The 14,206-nt window shown below is 41.1% G+C and overlaps 1 protein-coding gene across 4 annotated transcripts in view; it reads left to right on the forward strand.

Annotated features, from left to right (window-relative positions):
* The first annotated feature begins 1,018 nt into the window (after positions 1-1,018).
* The window catches only part of LOC308135409 (myomegalin-like), a 47,688-nt gene continuing 34,500 nt past the window's right edge, over positions 1,019-14,206 (forward strand). For all 4 annotated transcript variants that reach the window (XM_080503376.1, XM_080503379.1, XM_080503377.1 and 1 more), the window contains exons 1-2: positions 1,019-1,523; positions 11,953-12,029. In XM_080503376.1, the coding sequence (XP_080359502.1) occupies positions 1,293-1,523; positions 11,953-12,029 (308 nt within the window). In that variant the 5' untranslated portion in view covers positions 1,019-1,292. The remainder of the gene's footprint in view (positions 1,524-11,952; positions 12,030-14,206) is intronic.

Genomic DNA, 14,206 nt, shown 5'->3' on the forward strand with positions numbered 1-14,206 from the left:
TCGGGGATTCTCCACACCGACATTCAGGACGCTTCTCTATTATTAGCATCGTGGTTCTCGGTGCTCACATTTCCTCAAACCCGTGTCTCCTGCTTCACCTTCGTTTCACAGCTTTAGCAGTGAAGTGACTTGATTTAAGAAAAATATATATTTTAGTTGTGCAAATGTGCAGTCAAGGTTGGATCGAGGTGAACATGATCTTTCTTTCCAGTATAATCATGAAAGAATGTGCAAAAAATAAGGACTTGTGGTCATTTAAATGCAATTAGTTGGTATAAAAACATTCAAACATGATAAGCGATTGTTAGTGGACAATTAATCCAGTTAGGTAATTAGTTGAAGAATGCTACTTGTGCATGTTGCTTGAAGTTTTTCGTTATAAATCATAACAACAAAGGAGTTTAAAAAGGTTGTTTTCTGGGTGGGGGGGTGGAAACCCATCCTTGGTTGCAGCGTCTGCAGTAACTGAAGAAGGAAGAAGTTTTAGGAACAAAAGTGTCAGCTTGACTTTTGATTGCCTTTGCGTGCCACTCCATGTTTATGTCTCTGCCCCCCCCACCCCCCCTAAAATCTGTCTGGATCTGCCCCTGCAGTTCCGATCATATAACTCAGAGTCAAGTGGAGACTTGCTTTTTGTTGTGACGCCCACATACTAAATAAATGAATGTGAAATATTAGCGTGAGCAGAGGTTTTGGTGGAAGTTGGGGGTTTGAATCCCGGTTCTCAGCAGGAAGGGCATCCGGATTAGACTCATCAGCTCCTATTGATTTTTAATGTTTGCGGAAGGAAGAAGTGGACAGAAAGACGCTCCCTTTAGTCCTCCTCCTCTCCTGCTTTGTTCCTATCAGCTCTCCTCTTTTGTTTTTTTTTACAGTGGAGTGAGATTTCCTGTCATATCACAAGTGCCTGTGAGCCTCTCCTCCTCCCTCCCCCCCCTCTCCTCTCCTTCCATCCATCTCCCCTGGCAGTCTGGGATTCCAGGGATGTCTCCTCTGGTAAAATAAGCTGCCGTCCCCTCTGCAGTCAGAATACAACCCACCATGGAGCAGAGCGGGCTGCATCTGTGACCGCCGGGCTGCAGAGGAGCCCTCTGCACCGCAAACACTGGAGTGTGTGTGTTAGTGTGTGTGTGTGTTAGTGTGTGTGGTTTTGTAGATTTTGTCTCCATGGCTGATTAGACTTTTTTTGTAATTCTCTTTTGGCTATGCCGCTCATTCTGTCGTGGAGGTAGCATGTCTGACGGTTACCGGACTCTGACGCGGGGACACGCCGGGACGGCGGCCGTCCTCTAATGCCATGGACTCCGTCCACGGCGGCTCCACATCTGATTTGTGAACCGTGTAATGGACAGGCGGAGCTGCGCCGGTGCTCGCTGACCGCCATGTCTAACGGCTACCGTACTTTGTCGCAGCACCTGAATGACCTGAAGAAGGAGAACTTCAGCCTCAAGCTGCGCATCTACTTCCTGGAGGAGAGGATCCAGCAGAAGTACGAGGAGAGCAGCGAGGACGTCTACCGCTCAGTGAGTACCACTCGTCTCCTCCGGCCGCCGGGCGCAAGCAAGTGGCCGCCGGGGAGGCGGGAGCACTGCTCCTGCCTCGGAGGCTTTGCTTTAAAATACAAGCACTTACAAGAGGCTGTCAAAGATACCAATGGATTAAAAGTTACTTTTTGTCCACATTCAATTCGATTAAAAATACTAATAATAGTCACGAGAACCCCAAAATGCTATCTAATTACAGTAATAGTGTATATAGTTACTTCCACCACTGTGAAATCGACTGAAACTGCTTCACTGCTGAGAGCTGTAACTATTGGAATTAAAACCTGCTAGAGATAAAAGTACTGTTCTCGCCAAAAATACAATGCTCGGTTAAAAATAGTACTCGTGATTAATTCTCAATTAAATATATTTGTATTGTCAGTTGCAGGTATTGAATTGTTTAATTGCTGCATGAAGTGTGCACATAAATACACATTTTAGTGAAATACTCTGTAATCTATTACTTTAAAGCCGGGGAAATTAATGCTTGACGGCTGAAAAGAATAATAATGATGTGTACTCACGCTACTCTGCTGGTTTGGTGTGTAATATTACGTATTTAAAAAATACTCTCAAAAACTCCATTGAATACTTTGCAATTAGTTACTTCCAACATTGAAAGTGAGGAGATTTAAAAAAAAAAAAAAAGCATTTTTTTACTTGGCTATAATTATGTTTATACTACATTGTAATCGTCAAGTACAAAGGACCCCATTCAAGACTGTTTTCAATAAATGTAATGCATGCAGTTCAAATGACATTACATATTTGAGAAAAAAGTAACATGGAAAACAAAAATATCACATTTTTATTATTTGATTCACGTCATTTATTTATGTTCTTCCAGCCCAGAAATATCAATTTAAACTGCCTCAGCAGAGACTTGAATAGTGAATAGTGCATATTTGAGTATGTCATTCTACTTTTAGGTACAAATCACAGCATGTAATCAAAGTCACGTCCACGATTCAAACTTCACCCTGAGATCTGAATGTTGTTGTTTTTTTATGGTAATGTACTTTTCTGGTTTCAATATAGTTTCAGTTTAGATATTTTATGCAGGCAAACTAGCAAATGTGGGTAAAAAGTAACTGTTGCTTCAAGTCGTCTTTAAAAAAAAAAAGTGTTTTGCGGTCAAGTAGTTGGAACAACAGCACTCCTACTGGTACTTTTGAAGTTGAAGCAAAAGAAGCAATTTAGTTTAATTTAATATGAATTAAATTTCATATTGTTTATAGAAGCTATGAGTTAGGTCTTTATATGTAGCTTGTAACTATGGCAACCGCCACACCATTACAATACCCTCACAATAAATTCAGCGTTGAGCTTTACTCACTGCTTTTTAAAACAAACACACACACACACTTATCAAAAGTTGCTTTAATGCCTTAAAGTGTTAAACAACCTAATATACAGGGTAACACATGTTGCAAAGCATCATATTAACCAAAATCACAGATATTTCACCATTTCTAGCTTCACTTTTCTGAATTGGATGAAGGTCATTGGTTGTATGCTATCATGCACGTTTTTTTTGTTGTTGTTTTTTTGCAACAACAGTGTAGCCTAAATCTGACTTACTGGAAAAACCTGCACCAACAATGTATTCATATATTATGCTTGTCATCAATTGTTCAGTATTATTGGTGTGAAATAAACAAGGAGAGCAGGAGTTACCGAGCTGCAGCTCAGAGGGTTCAATACGCTCAGAGCAGCTTCCTGCTGGGAAAAGGCATTCCCCTGACCCCCCCGGGGGGAACCAGGGAACTGATGCTACGCTGTGTGTGTGTGTGTGTGTGTGTGTGTGTGTGTGTGTGTGTGTGTGTGTGTGTGTGTGTGTGTGTGTGTGTGTGTGTGTGTGTGTGTGTGTGTGTGGTCAGCTGTTTGCTGGTAATTCCTGCATGCCAGCACTGATTGAGTCGTCTGATCTTCTGCTGCACCGACGGCTAACTGGACTGTAATACTGTAATACTGTAATACTGTAATACTCTCCCTCCCTCGCTGCAGCTGAAGGTTAATCAGTCCAATCAGCATTTTATTTTTTGTTTTCCTTCTGCAGACTAAATCTTTGTTCCACAGATGTTATCTGACCCGAGGCGCTGAGTGTTGAAGGGCTTCAGGGTAACACAGTACAGGCGGGGTGTGCTGCTGCCAGGCACATACTGATCTCGGCCTATTTATAGAGCAGGCTTCAGGACACTGATTTATTTAACACGTGTGTGTGTGTGTGTGTGTGTGTGTGTGTGTGTGTGTGTGTGTGTGTGTGTGTGTGCGTGTGTGTGTGTGTGGAGGCTTTGCATGTTCTCCCTGTGCATGCATGGGTATTTCAATATCCTTCACCAGTCAAAAAACTTAATCCAAATGTGTCTCATAGCTGTAAATGTGAGTGTGTGTCTCCGTTTGTCCGGTGAAAGGAGCCAAAATACAATATTTCCAACATTTTGATGGATTACACATAATCTAGAATGGTCATTTTTACTTTATCATTGACAGTTTAGGCATAGAAGTCCTCATAATATAAGTGCATTGTCTTAAATTTATAGAGTGTTTTAAATAAATCAACTATTTTCCCCTTTTGTTTACCCCCAAAAGTGTTTACAAAAAGAATTTCACTAAAATCTTCTATTATGTGAAATGAATTTAAATTATACACAGGATTGAGGGTTTTCCCAGGAAAGCTCTCTGCTCTCCCACCTTGTGTGTTATTTACTCTTAACACATGTTTCAAACCATCACATTGGCTAAAGTCTCGCATATTTTTACACTTCTCACTTAAAAAGTCTCTAAATTCACAAGATTTCTCTCTGGATTTCTGTAAAAGTTTGCCTTCATGTTATAAAGCACTATTGTTCTACTGTATCATGCATTTTCTATTATGTGGTGAACAAATCTGCAGTGGTTTTATGTGTGCGATGCTTTGCTCACATGTGCTTTTTCATAAGTCAATTGTGAAATTTGCAGTTGAATTTATAGTTTAACGCATCAATCACAATCAAGACAATACTGTTTTGATTACTGTTGAGTCACCACCTCTATTAAAAAAAAACATCAATTTGCAAAGGAGAAAGTACTGATTTTAAAAACATGAGAAATGTCTTCAACTATAGATAAGCGACAGTTTTTCTTCTTAACAAAGTGCCTTTTAGCCTCTGGTGGGAATTCTTAATAAACTGTATCAGTATTGGTATCGTTGGTATTGGTTTAAAAAAAAAAATTATAATAAAGAGGTTATTCTGCATCCATACATCCAGAGTGTGATCAGGGCAACGTGACCTCACACTTAACACGGCGTTTTATTATATTATAACTGAACATCACAGCTACTAGAGTGTCAGTAGCCGTGTTATTCTCACTAACTTATTTTGAAATCATGTTACATATATTATGTGACTTTACATTTCATAGCTTTTACCTTGTATGTATATATATATATATATATATATATATATAGAGAGAGAGAGAGAGAGAGAGAGAGAGAGAGAGAGAGAGAGAGAAAGAGAGAGAGAGAGAGAGAGAGAGAGAGAGAGAGAGAGAGAGAGAGTGATACTTGACTGTGATCGTTAATGACCACACGTCCTGTATGAGCATGAAATCCCTGGACTTTGAAAGTCAGTGTATCACACATGCCCCCCTCCACCACCACCACCAAAATAAAACCACAACTTCCTGCCAATCAACCCTTTGCTGCAAATAACTTTTTTTTTAAGGATTGAAATGCAAACTATTCTGTAGTTTCACTTCTTTTGGGAGACAGTCTGTTTAAAATATTTGCACGTGCTCGTCCAATTCAGGAATGCAGCCTATGGAGGTATTGTTTTGTGGAAAAGGTTCAGACACTTGTAAACGTGGACTTTGGAGTTGTGTACCATGAAGTTGTAGTTGTGTACTATGAGTTGTGTACCTGTAGAATTTGTTTCTCTCCACAAATACACAAACACCACACTGACACATTCCTATGGGACAAAGTCCTCTCTCCTGATTGGCTGTGAAATACGTCACTGTCAGACAAGAACCGCCTTTTTCTCCATTGACTGAACGTACTGGGCCTGGTTGTTCAAAGTTAGGTTTGTTTAACCGCTGGTTAACCCGCCGTTAAGCTAACCTACTGTTAAATGTAAGTTATTTAGAACAGGGTTAGTCATCCCGTCGCCATCAAAGTGAACTGTGAGGCTAATAACTGTGGTTAGCGTACCTGACGCGGCTCCGCCCACTTTCACGTCTCTGTGCTTCCGTGTTTTGTCTTAAACATAGTGGTGGACGGCTGAGCATTGTTTATATCTCGTCTGTAAAATTACCATAAAACATGAAAAACTACTATAAAACTACCATACAACATGACAAACTACTATAAAACTACCATAAAACACGACAAACTACTATAAAACTACCATAAAACATGACAAACTACTACAAAACTACCATAAAACACGACAAACTACTATAAAACTACCATACAACATGACAAACTACTATAAAACTACCATACAACATGACAAACTACTATAAAACTACCATAAAACATGACAAACTACTACAAAACTACCATAAAACACGACAAACTACTATAAAACTACCATAAAACACGGCAAACTACTATAAAACTACCATACAACATGACAAACTACTATAAAACTACCATAAAACATGACAAACTACTACAAAACTACCATAAAACACGACAAACTACTATAAAACTACCATAAAACACGGCAAACTACTATAAAACTACCATAAAACATGACAAACTACTACAAAACTACCATAAAACACGACAAACTACTATAAAACTACCATAAAACACGGCAAACTACTATAAAACTACCATACAACATGACAAACTACTATAAAACTACCATAAAACACGACAAACTACTATAAAACTACCATAAAACATGACAAACTACTACAAAACTACCATAAAACACGACAAACTACTATAAAACTACCATACAACATGACAAACTACTATAAAACTACCATAAAACATGACAAACTACTACAAAACTACCATAAAACACGACAAACTACTATAAAACTACCATAAAACACGGCAAACTACTATAAAACTACCATACAACATGACAAACTACTATAAAACTACCATAAAACACGACAAACTACTATAAAACTACCATAAAACACGACAAACTACTATAAAACTACCATAAAACATGACAAACTACTATAAAACTACCATAAAACACGACAAACTACTATAAAACTACCATAAAAGACGACAAACTACTATAAAACTACCATAAAACATGACAAACTACTATAAAACTACCATAAAACACAACAAACTACTATAAAACTACCATAAAAGACGACAAATTACTATAAAACTGCCATAAAACATGACAAACTACTATAAAACTACCGTAAAACATGACAAACTACTGAGCTGGATGATCAGATGGAATCATGTTGCCTCATCTTTTTTTATTTTTGAACCGGGAGAACAATATAGAAAGTGGACTGAGTGGCCGTAGGGAAAAAAAGAAAAAAAGACGAGATAATAAGTCGTTAACTCAAATGAATAAAGCGAGGGAATGAGATAATTTAATCTCTGGTTGTGAGATTCATGAAGGGAGAGTGTGTATGAGGCTGCGTTGCTCCGCTATGAGACGCTCCACACAACCTCTTTATAAACCAGCCAGACTTTTGGTTCATCAGTAACTACCAAATAAACCAAACAAACTACACACTACTGTAAATGAAAGATGGATTTATTTTTTAGCCATAAAATGAGCCTTTTAATGGCTCCATGTGAAAGAGAACCTTAATCAGTGTGTGTTTACGTAGGTTGCTGTTAACTAGTTAGCCATGGTGGTAGTTAACCACACTGTTAACTAGTTAGCCATGGTGAGAGTTAACCATACTGTTAAATAGTTAGCCATAGTGGCAGTTAACCACGCTGTTAACTAGTTAGCCACAGTGAGAGTTAACCACACTGTTAACTAGTTAACCATAGTGAGAGTTAACCACTGTTAACTAGTTAGCCATAGTGAGAGTTAACCATACTGTTAAATAGGTAGCCATGGTGGCAGTTAACCACTGATAACTATTTAGCCATGGTGAGAGTTAACCACTGTTAAATAGTTATCCATGGTGAGAGTTAACCACTGTTAACTAGTTAGCCATAGTGAGAGTTAACCATACTGTTAAATAGTTAGCCATGGTGAGAGTTAACCATACTGTTAACTAGTTAGCCTTAGTGAGAGTTAACCATACTGTTAAATAGTTAGCCATAGTGCGAGTTAACCACACTGTTAACTAGTTAGCCATAGTGAGAGTTAACCACTGTTAAATAGTTAGCCATGGTGAGAGTTAACCACTGTTAACTAGTTAGCCATGGTGGTAGTTAACCACACTGTTGACTAGTTAGCCATGGTGAGAGTTAACCACTGTTAACTAGTTAGCCATGGTGGTAGTTAACCACACTGTTAACTAGTTAGCCATGGTGAGAGTTAACCACTGTTAGCTAGTTAGCGGCGGTCCAGGGGTGCGTTAAAGTTAACGTCAAGCTAACACCCGGTTAAAGTTAACCCAAGTTTTGAACAACAAGACAACAGTGTTGTTTAAGTTACCGGTGGGTTAAATGTATTAAACGGCCGGTTAAACAATAACCCAGCTCTGAACAACTGGGCCCAGGTAGTTTATGGTAATATAATATTCATCAAATTTACTGCAGCAACTGTAGAGAAAATGTGAGCAGGTCAGTTTCTCAGTGTGTGACTTGTAAAAAAGATTAGTGCTGTAATTAAGAAATGTGACGACGTGTAGGTGTGGCGTTGTGTTTGTGGACGACCCCGGTGGAGCAGAATTCCCCGGTGGAGCAGCGATTCTGACCTGTGGACGGGTCTCAGCAGGTCACAGATATTTTGGAACATTGGAGCCTCGTGGAACCCTAAAAAAAAAGTATTTTAAAATGAATTAAACATGAAGAGGATCCGGGGCTGGAGCGTCTGTCAGTGGCTGCTCGACGTGTCGCTGCAGCGTTCTGCTGATTGAACAAGTGAAAAGTCTGAGGAGACATAAAAACTGGGACAAACGCCTCACCGTAGTTTTAGTTTGGAGATATTCCAGTTACTAACCGGGCGTCGCTAGTCAGTTTAACCAGGTTCTATTTCATCGTTTCCTGACCACCTTGAGTGTCGTGAGTACAGAGGATCGTTATGAGCCAGACACTTCAAATCAACACTGATATTTGCATTTTGTGCAAAATAAACAACAAAAAAGTCGAAGCAAAAATAACTACTTAAGTACATATACCAACAAAGTATTTGTACATTATTACTAGCCGTCTCACCGTGACAGTTCATCACAGCTACAACAACCTCCTTCTTTCTTTCAAAGTCAATAACCAACGCTTTGATCTCATCAAACCAAATAACTGATGATTAACTAACTGTGTTTTAAGGTCGTCTAGATTAGATTAACCTCCACTCAGTGAAAACTGTCAGGCTGAATGAGGATATCTGACGAATAAGTCGGGTAGATGTTTCTGCCGTGTGCACACCAAGCTCTTTGTTTATTTATTTATTTTCTTTCCATCCCGTCAGCTAAAAGTGGATCTGTTGCTGAGGGCAGATCCTCCACGACGGGGCAGGGGGGGCAGAGAGGGAGGGGGGCAGGTGCAGCCATCAGAGTCTATATATAGAGCTGTTTTCGAGATGGAAACCATCTCTCTGACTCTCAACAATGTTGCTGACACACACACACACACACACACACACACACACACACACACACACACACACACACACACACACACACACACACACACACACACGCATCTGACACCACGCCATCACAGACCTATCAAGAGTTGAAGATTGTGGCAAATCAGCATTGTAAATCTCACATGAGAGGTCTGTGGTTCCAACGCTACTGCCTTGCTCTGTTCCATCGAGGTGTGTGAACCGGTCGACAAGCGGAAGTTGTGGTTTGAGGCTGACAGTCCTCCTCCTCCACCAGCAAACCTGTGGGGGCATCGTACATTTTTTTAAAAGAATAGAATAGAAATAGAAACAAATAAGTTGTTGTGTTGTTTTGTTTTGTTTTTGCTCATACTCATTAGAATAAACGATGACGCTCCCTCCCAGAGAAATTGACTTGTTGTCTGTAGCTATGAAGGTCTGTCACAACTAAAACACCAACTGTCCACCACGTAGGTAGAAATGAGCGAATGAGCTTGAGCTTTTATTTTTCTGCGCCTTTATTGTGTTAATGTGGCGACGGGGGGGAATCAAACCTTCACCACTGGTTGTTCTCTCAGTCAAATTCTCCAGGGAGGGACAATAAATCCCTGTTAATCAACTTTCCACTTTCTGCTAAGAGCCGAGTTCATGTCCCTCTGTGTCGTACATATTACACACTTAGTTCATAGTATTGATTTAAAAGTCACGTGCAGGGTGGGGGTTGGGTGATTAAATGTAGTTGCAATGTGCTGAATGACAGCGAGCCTGCCCATAGTGTTTGAAGGAAAGGAACTCTCCTGTCACGTTTCTCATCACGGTGGTTTTGCTGGAGAAACAATGTACAAGACGTCACTGTAATCTCCTGCGTGCATCTTCAGGTGATTTTCACTGAGCAGGAGTGTTTTTTTGCAGCGCGGTGGAGGAAATGATCAAACATATCAGAGTGTGACAGAAAGTCAGTCTGAACTTTTCAAAACGTGGAAACAAAAATGGATTAAGGGAAGTGATTAGTCACAAAATCTAAGTCTGCGGGACAAAATAATCTTCTATCTGAAGAGAAAATCCACAAATGCAAGTTGCGAAGAGCCAGTTGAAGATTTTAACTTTTTTCTCGGGCCTCTGCTGATCTACACCTTCTTTTCAAGCGAATTAAAATCACCGACATTCTCACACATTAATGAATGATCAGAATCTGCTGCAAGCATGTTTCTCTCTCCTCTGTCTGATATTCCATGAAGACAAACAGGCTAAATACGTAATAATGTGTATAGAACACTGTGTGTGCAGGTACATGTCACACGTGGCGTTTGAATGTTCGTCTCCAGAGAAGCACCATCAGGTGTCCTCTGGTCTGTTGTCCGAGGTCAGAATGGAAAGAATGGACGCCCCCCCCCCCTCCTGAGTAAATCCCCCATTGCCCCCGCTCACTGCCCCCCTCCACCCCAAGCAGGTAAACAAACAGTGGCGTTCAGCCTCTTTGGCCCCTGGAGTGAGTATCTGAGCCGCCCCGAATTCTGCAGCTCTAAATTTATCTGCACGGTTTGAGGACACGATACAGCACCTGCTCTGGTTCACACAGCGGAGCGAGGACCAGGCTGGGGGGGGGGGGGGGGGGGACAGTCACTGAACGGTGAAACAACAAGCTGGCTTTGTTTTTTTTTTAAAAAGCCCTCTCCTCTAATTCTTGTGAGACAGAGCCGTTGTCACGTCTTCTTTCCGACATGACCTGTAGAACCGGGCGCCGCCACGTCTTCCTCCAGACAAAAACTTAAACCTATAAACACGTTCAAACAACCGCCTGTTTTAGATTCGAGAAGAAACCGCCTTTGCTCCAGCAGTGTGGAGAAGTTTCTCCTCCAAGGGAGAGAGAAGTTTCCTGACCGCTCTGTTTCAACTCTTCTGAAGTGAACCAAGACGTTAAAATGGTTTAGTTCATCAATGCATGAGACTCAAATGTGTGAACTGAAGAATTCCTGAAGCCTCCTGAAGACCTGCTGCATTTTCAACCCTAAACCAACAGGTTGACCACAGTGTGTGGAGTTTGCATGTTCTACACCAGGGGTGTCAAACATGCGGCCCGGGGGCCAGAACGGGGCCACCAGACCATCTAATCCGGCGCCATGGGATTTTTGAAGTGTGAAGTATAAAAATGAAAAGTGACAGAGGCTGATCTAAAAACACTCGATTGGCAAAAATGACATTGAAAACCACCCTCGGTCAGAATTTGACCCCCGACATTAATGCATCTGTGGAGGTCACATGACGCAACGCCTTTCACAATAAAACAACGAGTCCAACTTATGTGAAGTGATACTTTAGACACGTAAACTCAAAACAACTTCCAGATGATGACAAATTGTTTTAATCCTGAATAAAAATATATCCAGGTACAGGCGACTGAGGGTTTTTATTTTGCAAATATAATATCTGACTTCCTTCAATATGTATATTTCAGAATAGACTGGCAAATTCTTGCAGTTACAAAAGGATCAAAAGAAGGAAAGACTTTGCATTTGTCCATATCTGCAGTTTAATATGTGATGTTTGACTCGTTGGGCCTCCAGAGGTCAGGTCAGGTTGATGTGGCTCCTCAACTGAAATCAGTTTGACACCCCTGTTCTACACTGACGGTACAACGTTTAATGTTCTTCACTGTGAGACGCTCGTCGACACGCTGATTAACTCTCCGCTCTGGTCTTTTGCAGAACATCGAGCTGAAAGTGGAAGTAGAGAGCTTGAAGCAGGAGCTCCAGGAAAAGCAGGACCTTCTGGACAAAGCTCTGTAAGTCCAGAAATACTACGCTGTAACTCTGTAATCCAAACATTTGCTCATATATGTATATTTAAATATATAAAACCCGAGCTGTAAGCGTTTGACATGTGTTTAGAGGTGATGTTACGATCAAGATCAATAGCAGGAATGCAGATATCGACCACCAAACTCCTCCCAGGACCGAGGCCACGTCACAATATCTACATGTTGTTGTTTTTATTGTTAGTCATTTAGCATTAAAACTATAAATTGTCCCAGAACTTGCTCAATCTCCAGATAGATATATACCAAAACATCTTCTAGATACGTTTTCATGCCTCAATATAAGGTTTATCACGCTGCTGGACATTCAGCAAATGCCACAGTTGTGAACGGCGGCGGAGTCACGGTGAATTCAACGTGTGGTTCTCAACACGGAGAGCGTGTGCGTGGCGCCACTCCATCTTTGGGTGTTGGAGCGTGTCCCCGCTGGAGACCATCCACCTAATCTCCACACGGTCCTGTTGTCGTATCGCTGACAGCCTGCCTGCAGCTGCTGATGGAGAAAACACACACACACACACATGAACACAGTGTTCTTTAAACAACCGACTGATACAGGAGTGTGAAACAACACCAGTCTTATTAATGCACTGTGACAAAGTGTTTTCTATTTTGGGGTTAAAGTTGTTGAACGGTGTCGTCAGTAGAAGTCACATGACTGATGTGCATGAAGCATCAGTCCAGCTGTCATAAAGGAAAGCAGTGGCAAATCATGAATACTCAGATTACTTTAATTAAGCGGGTTTTGAGTTACTTTCAAGCTCCGTCACTCTTTTCATCCTCCGGTTGTTCGTGTCATATTTTGCGTGGATTCACCAAACTGAAGAAGGAGAGTCGAGCTGCTGATCTGTGATTCATGTTCATCACATGCCAGCTCTCACTGTTCCTGGAAGGGACGATCTGGCTCTTATTACAACGTTCTATTTTAGCTTCCACCGTCCCTCCTCCTCTGTACTTTGTGCAGCTCTGGAGCCTGTTCTTCTGCAAAACTGTTATTATGTGAGTTGGAGCTCCCGGTCATTCTCCACGTATTGTTTCAGCCGAGGTCAAAAGAAGGAGGACTGAAAATATGCTGGAAAATGCATTATTACCTCTTTAAGTAAAGGCCTGAAGAGATGTTGTTGTTGTTTTACAATGGCCTGAAACAAGTAAATACAAGCCTATGAAATGCTTATTTACAGGCTCAAATAAATGCCTAAACATACTTATTCCAAGGATTTGATAAGTAAATACTTATTTGAAACCCAGACTAAATGCTTTAATCGCTGCTTTTTTAAATAACTGTTGAACTATAGTAATATTATTTAAAACTTGAAGAGATAAGTGCTTCAATAAATAATTAGATCAAATGCTCAGGTGAGTAAATTTATGGCAAATGACCAAATATCTTGTCATTTCAATGGTTGTTTCATATATATAACCTTATTGTTATTATTATTATTATTTTAAATTTTTTTTCAAATATATGACTCCATTAATAACCAGATGACGAAATGTGAAGATGCATCTTAGTCTGTTGCATCTGCCACAACAGTCTGCTGGTACTTTAAATAGCTGCTAACCCAGATTAGTAAACACCGTCCATGTGCCCCCCCCCCCCCCTCCTCCGGGGGCCCCGAGGTCTCGTCCACTCCACATAAAGGACACTTGTCTGCGAGGCAGACCGGGTGAAAAATATCCCAGATATCTGAGCTGCTGCGTGCAGGAGAAGGAGTTAAAAACGTTTGTGGACTGTGTCCAGAACGGGCTCCGTGGCGACAGGGTGGCGTCGGCCATTCTGGGACCGGGAATTCTGGGATACGGGCAAAGACGCCTGGTCAGGAGGGAGGGAGGAGGTGTCATGAGTCAAGATGAACACAGAACACTGCGACTTCAAATTACAACCCGAGAGTTTAAACAAAGTGCCAAAATGCGAATGAATGGAATTAAACCTGCTATAAGAGGAAGGGTGAGATTGTTTTTCACGGCTTTAACCAACGTCTCCATCGTGTCCCCAAACTGACCTCATGTCTGCATCTGTGTGTGTGGAGAGAGTGATGTGGGGGGTCTGACTGACGCCCCTCCGTTTGGCCCACGTCTGTCTTTTACAGATAAAACACTGCTTATACTGGGGGGGGGGGGGGGGGGGGGGATAGCAGCTGATA

Source organism: Blennius ocellaris (genome assembly GCF_963422515.1).
Source record: "Blennius ocellaris genome assembly, chromosome: 10".
Taxonomy (NCBI): domain Eukaryota; kingdom Metazoa; phylum Chordata; class Actinopteri; order Blenniiformes; family Blenniidae; genus Blennius; species Blennius ocellaris.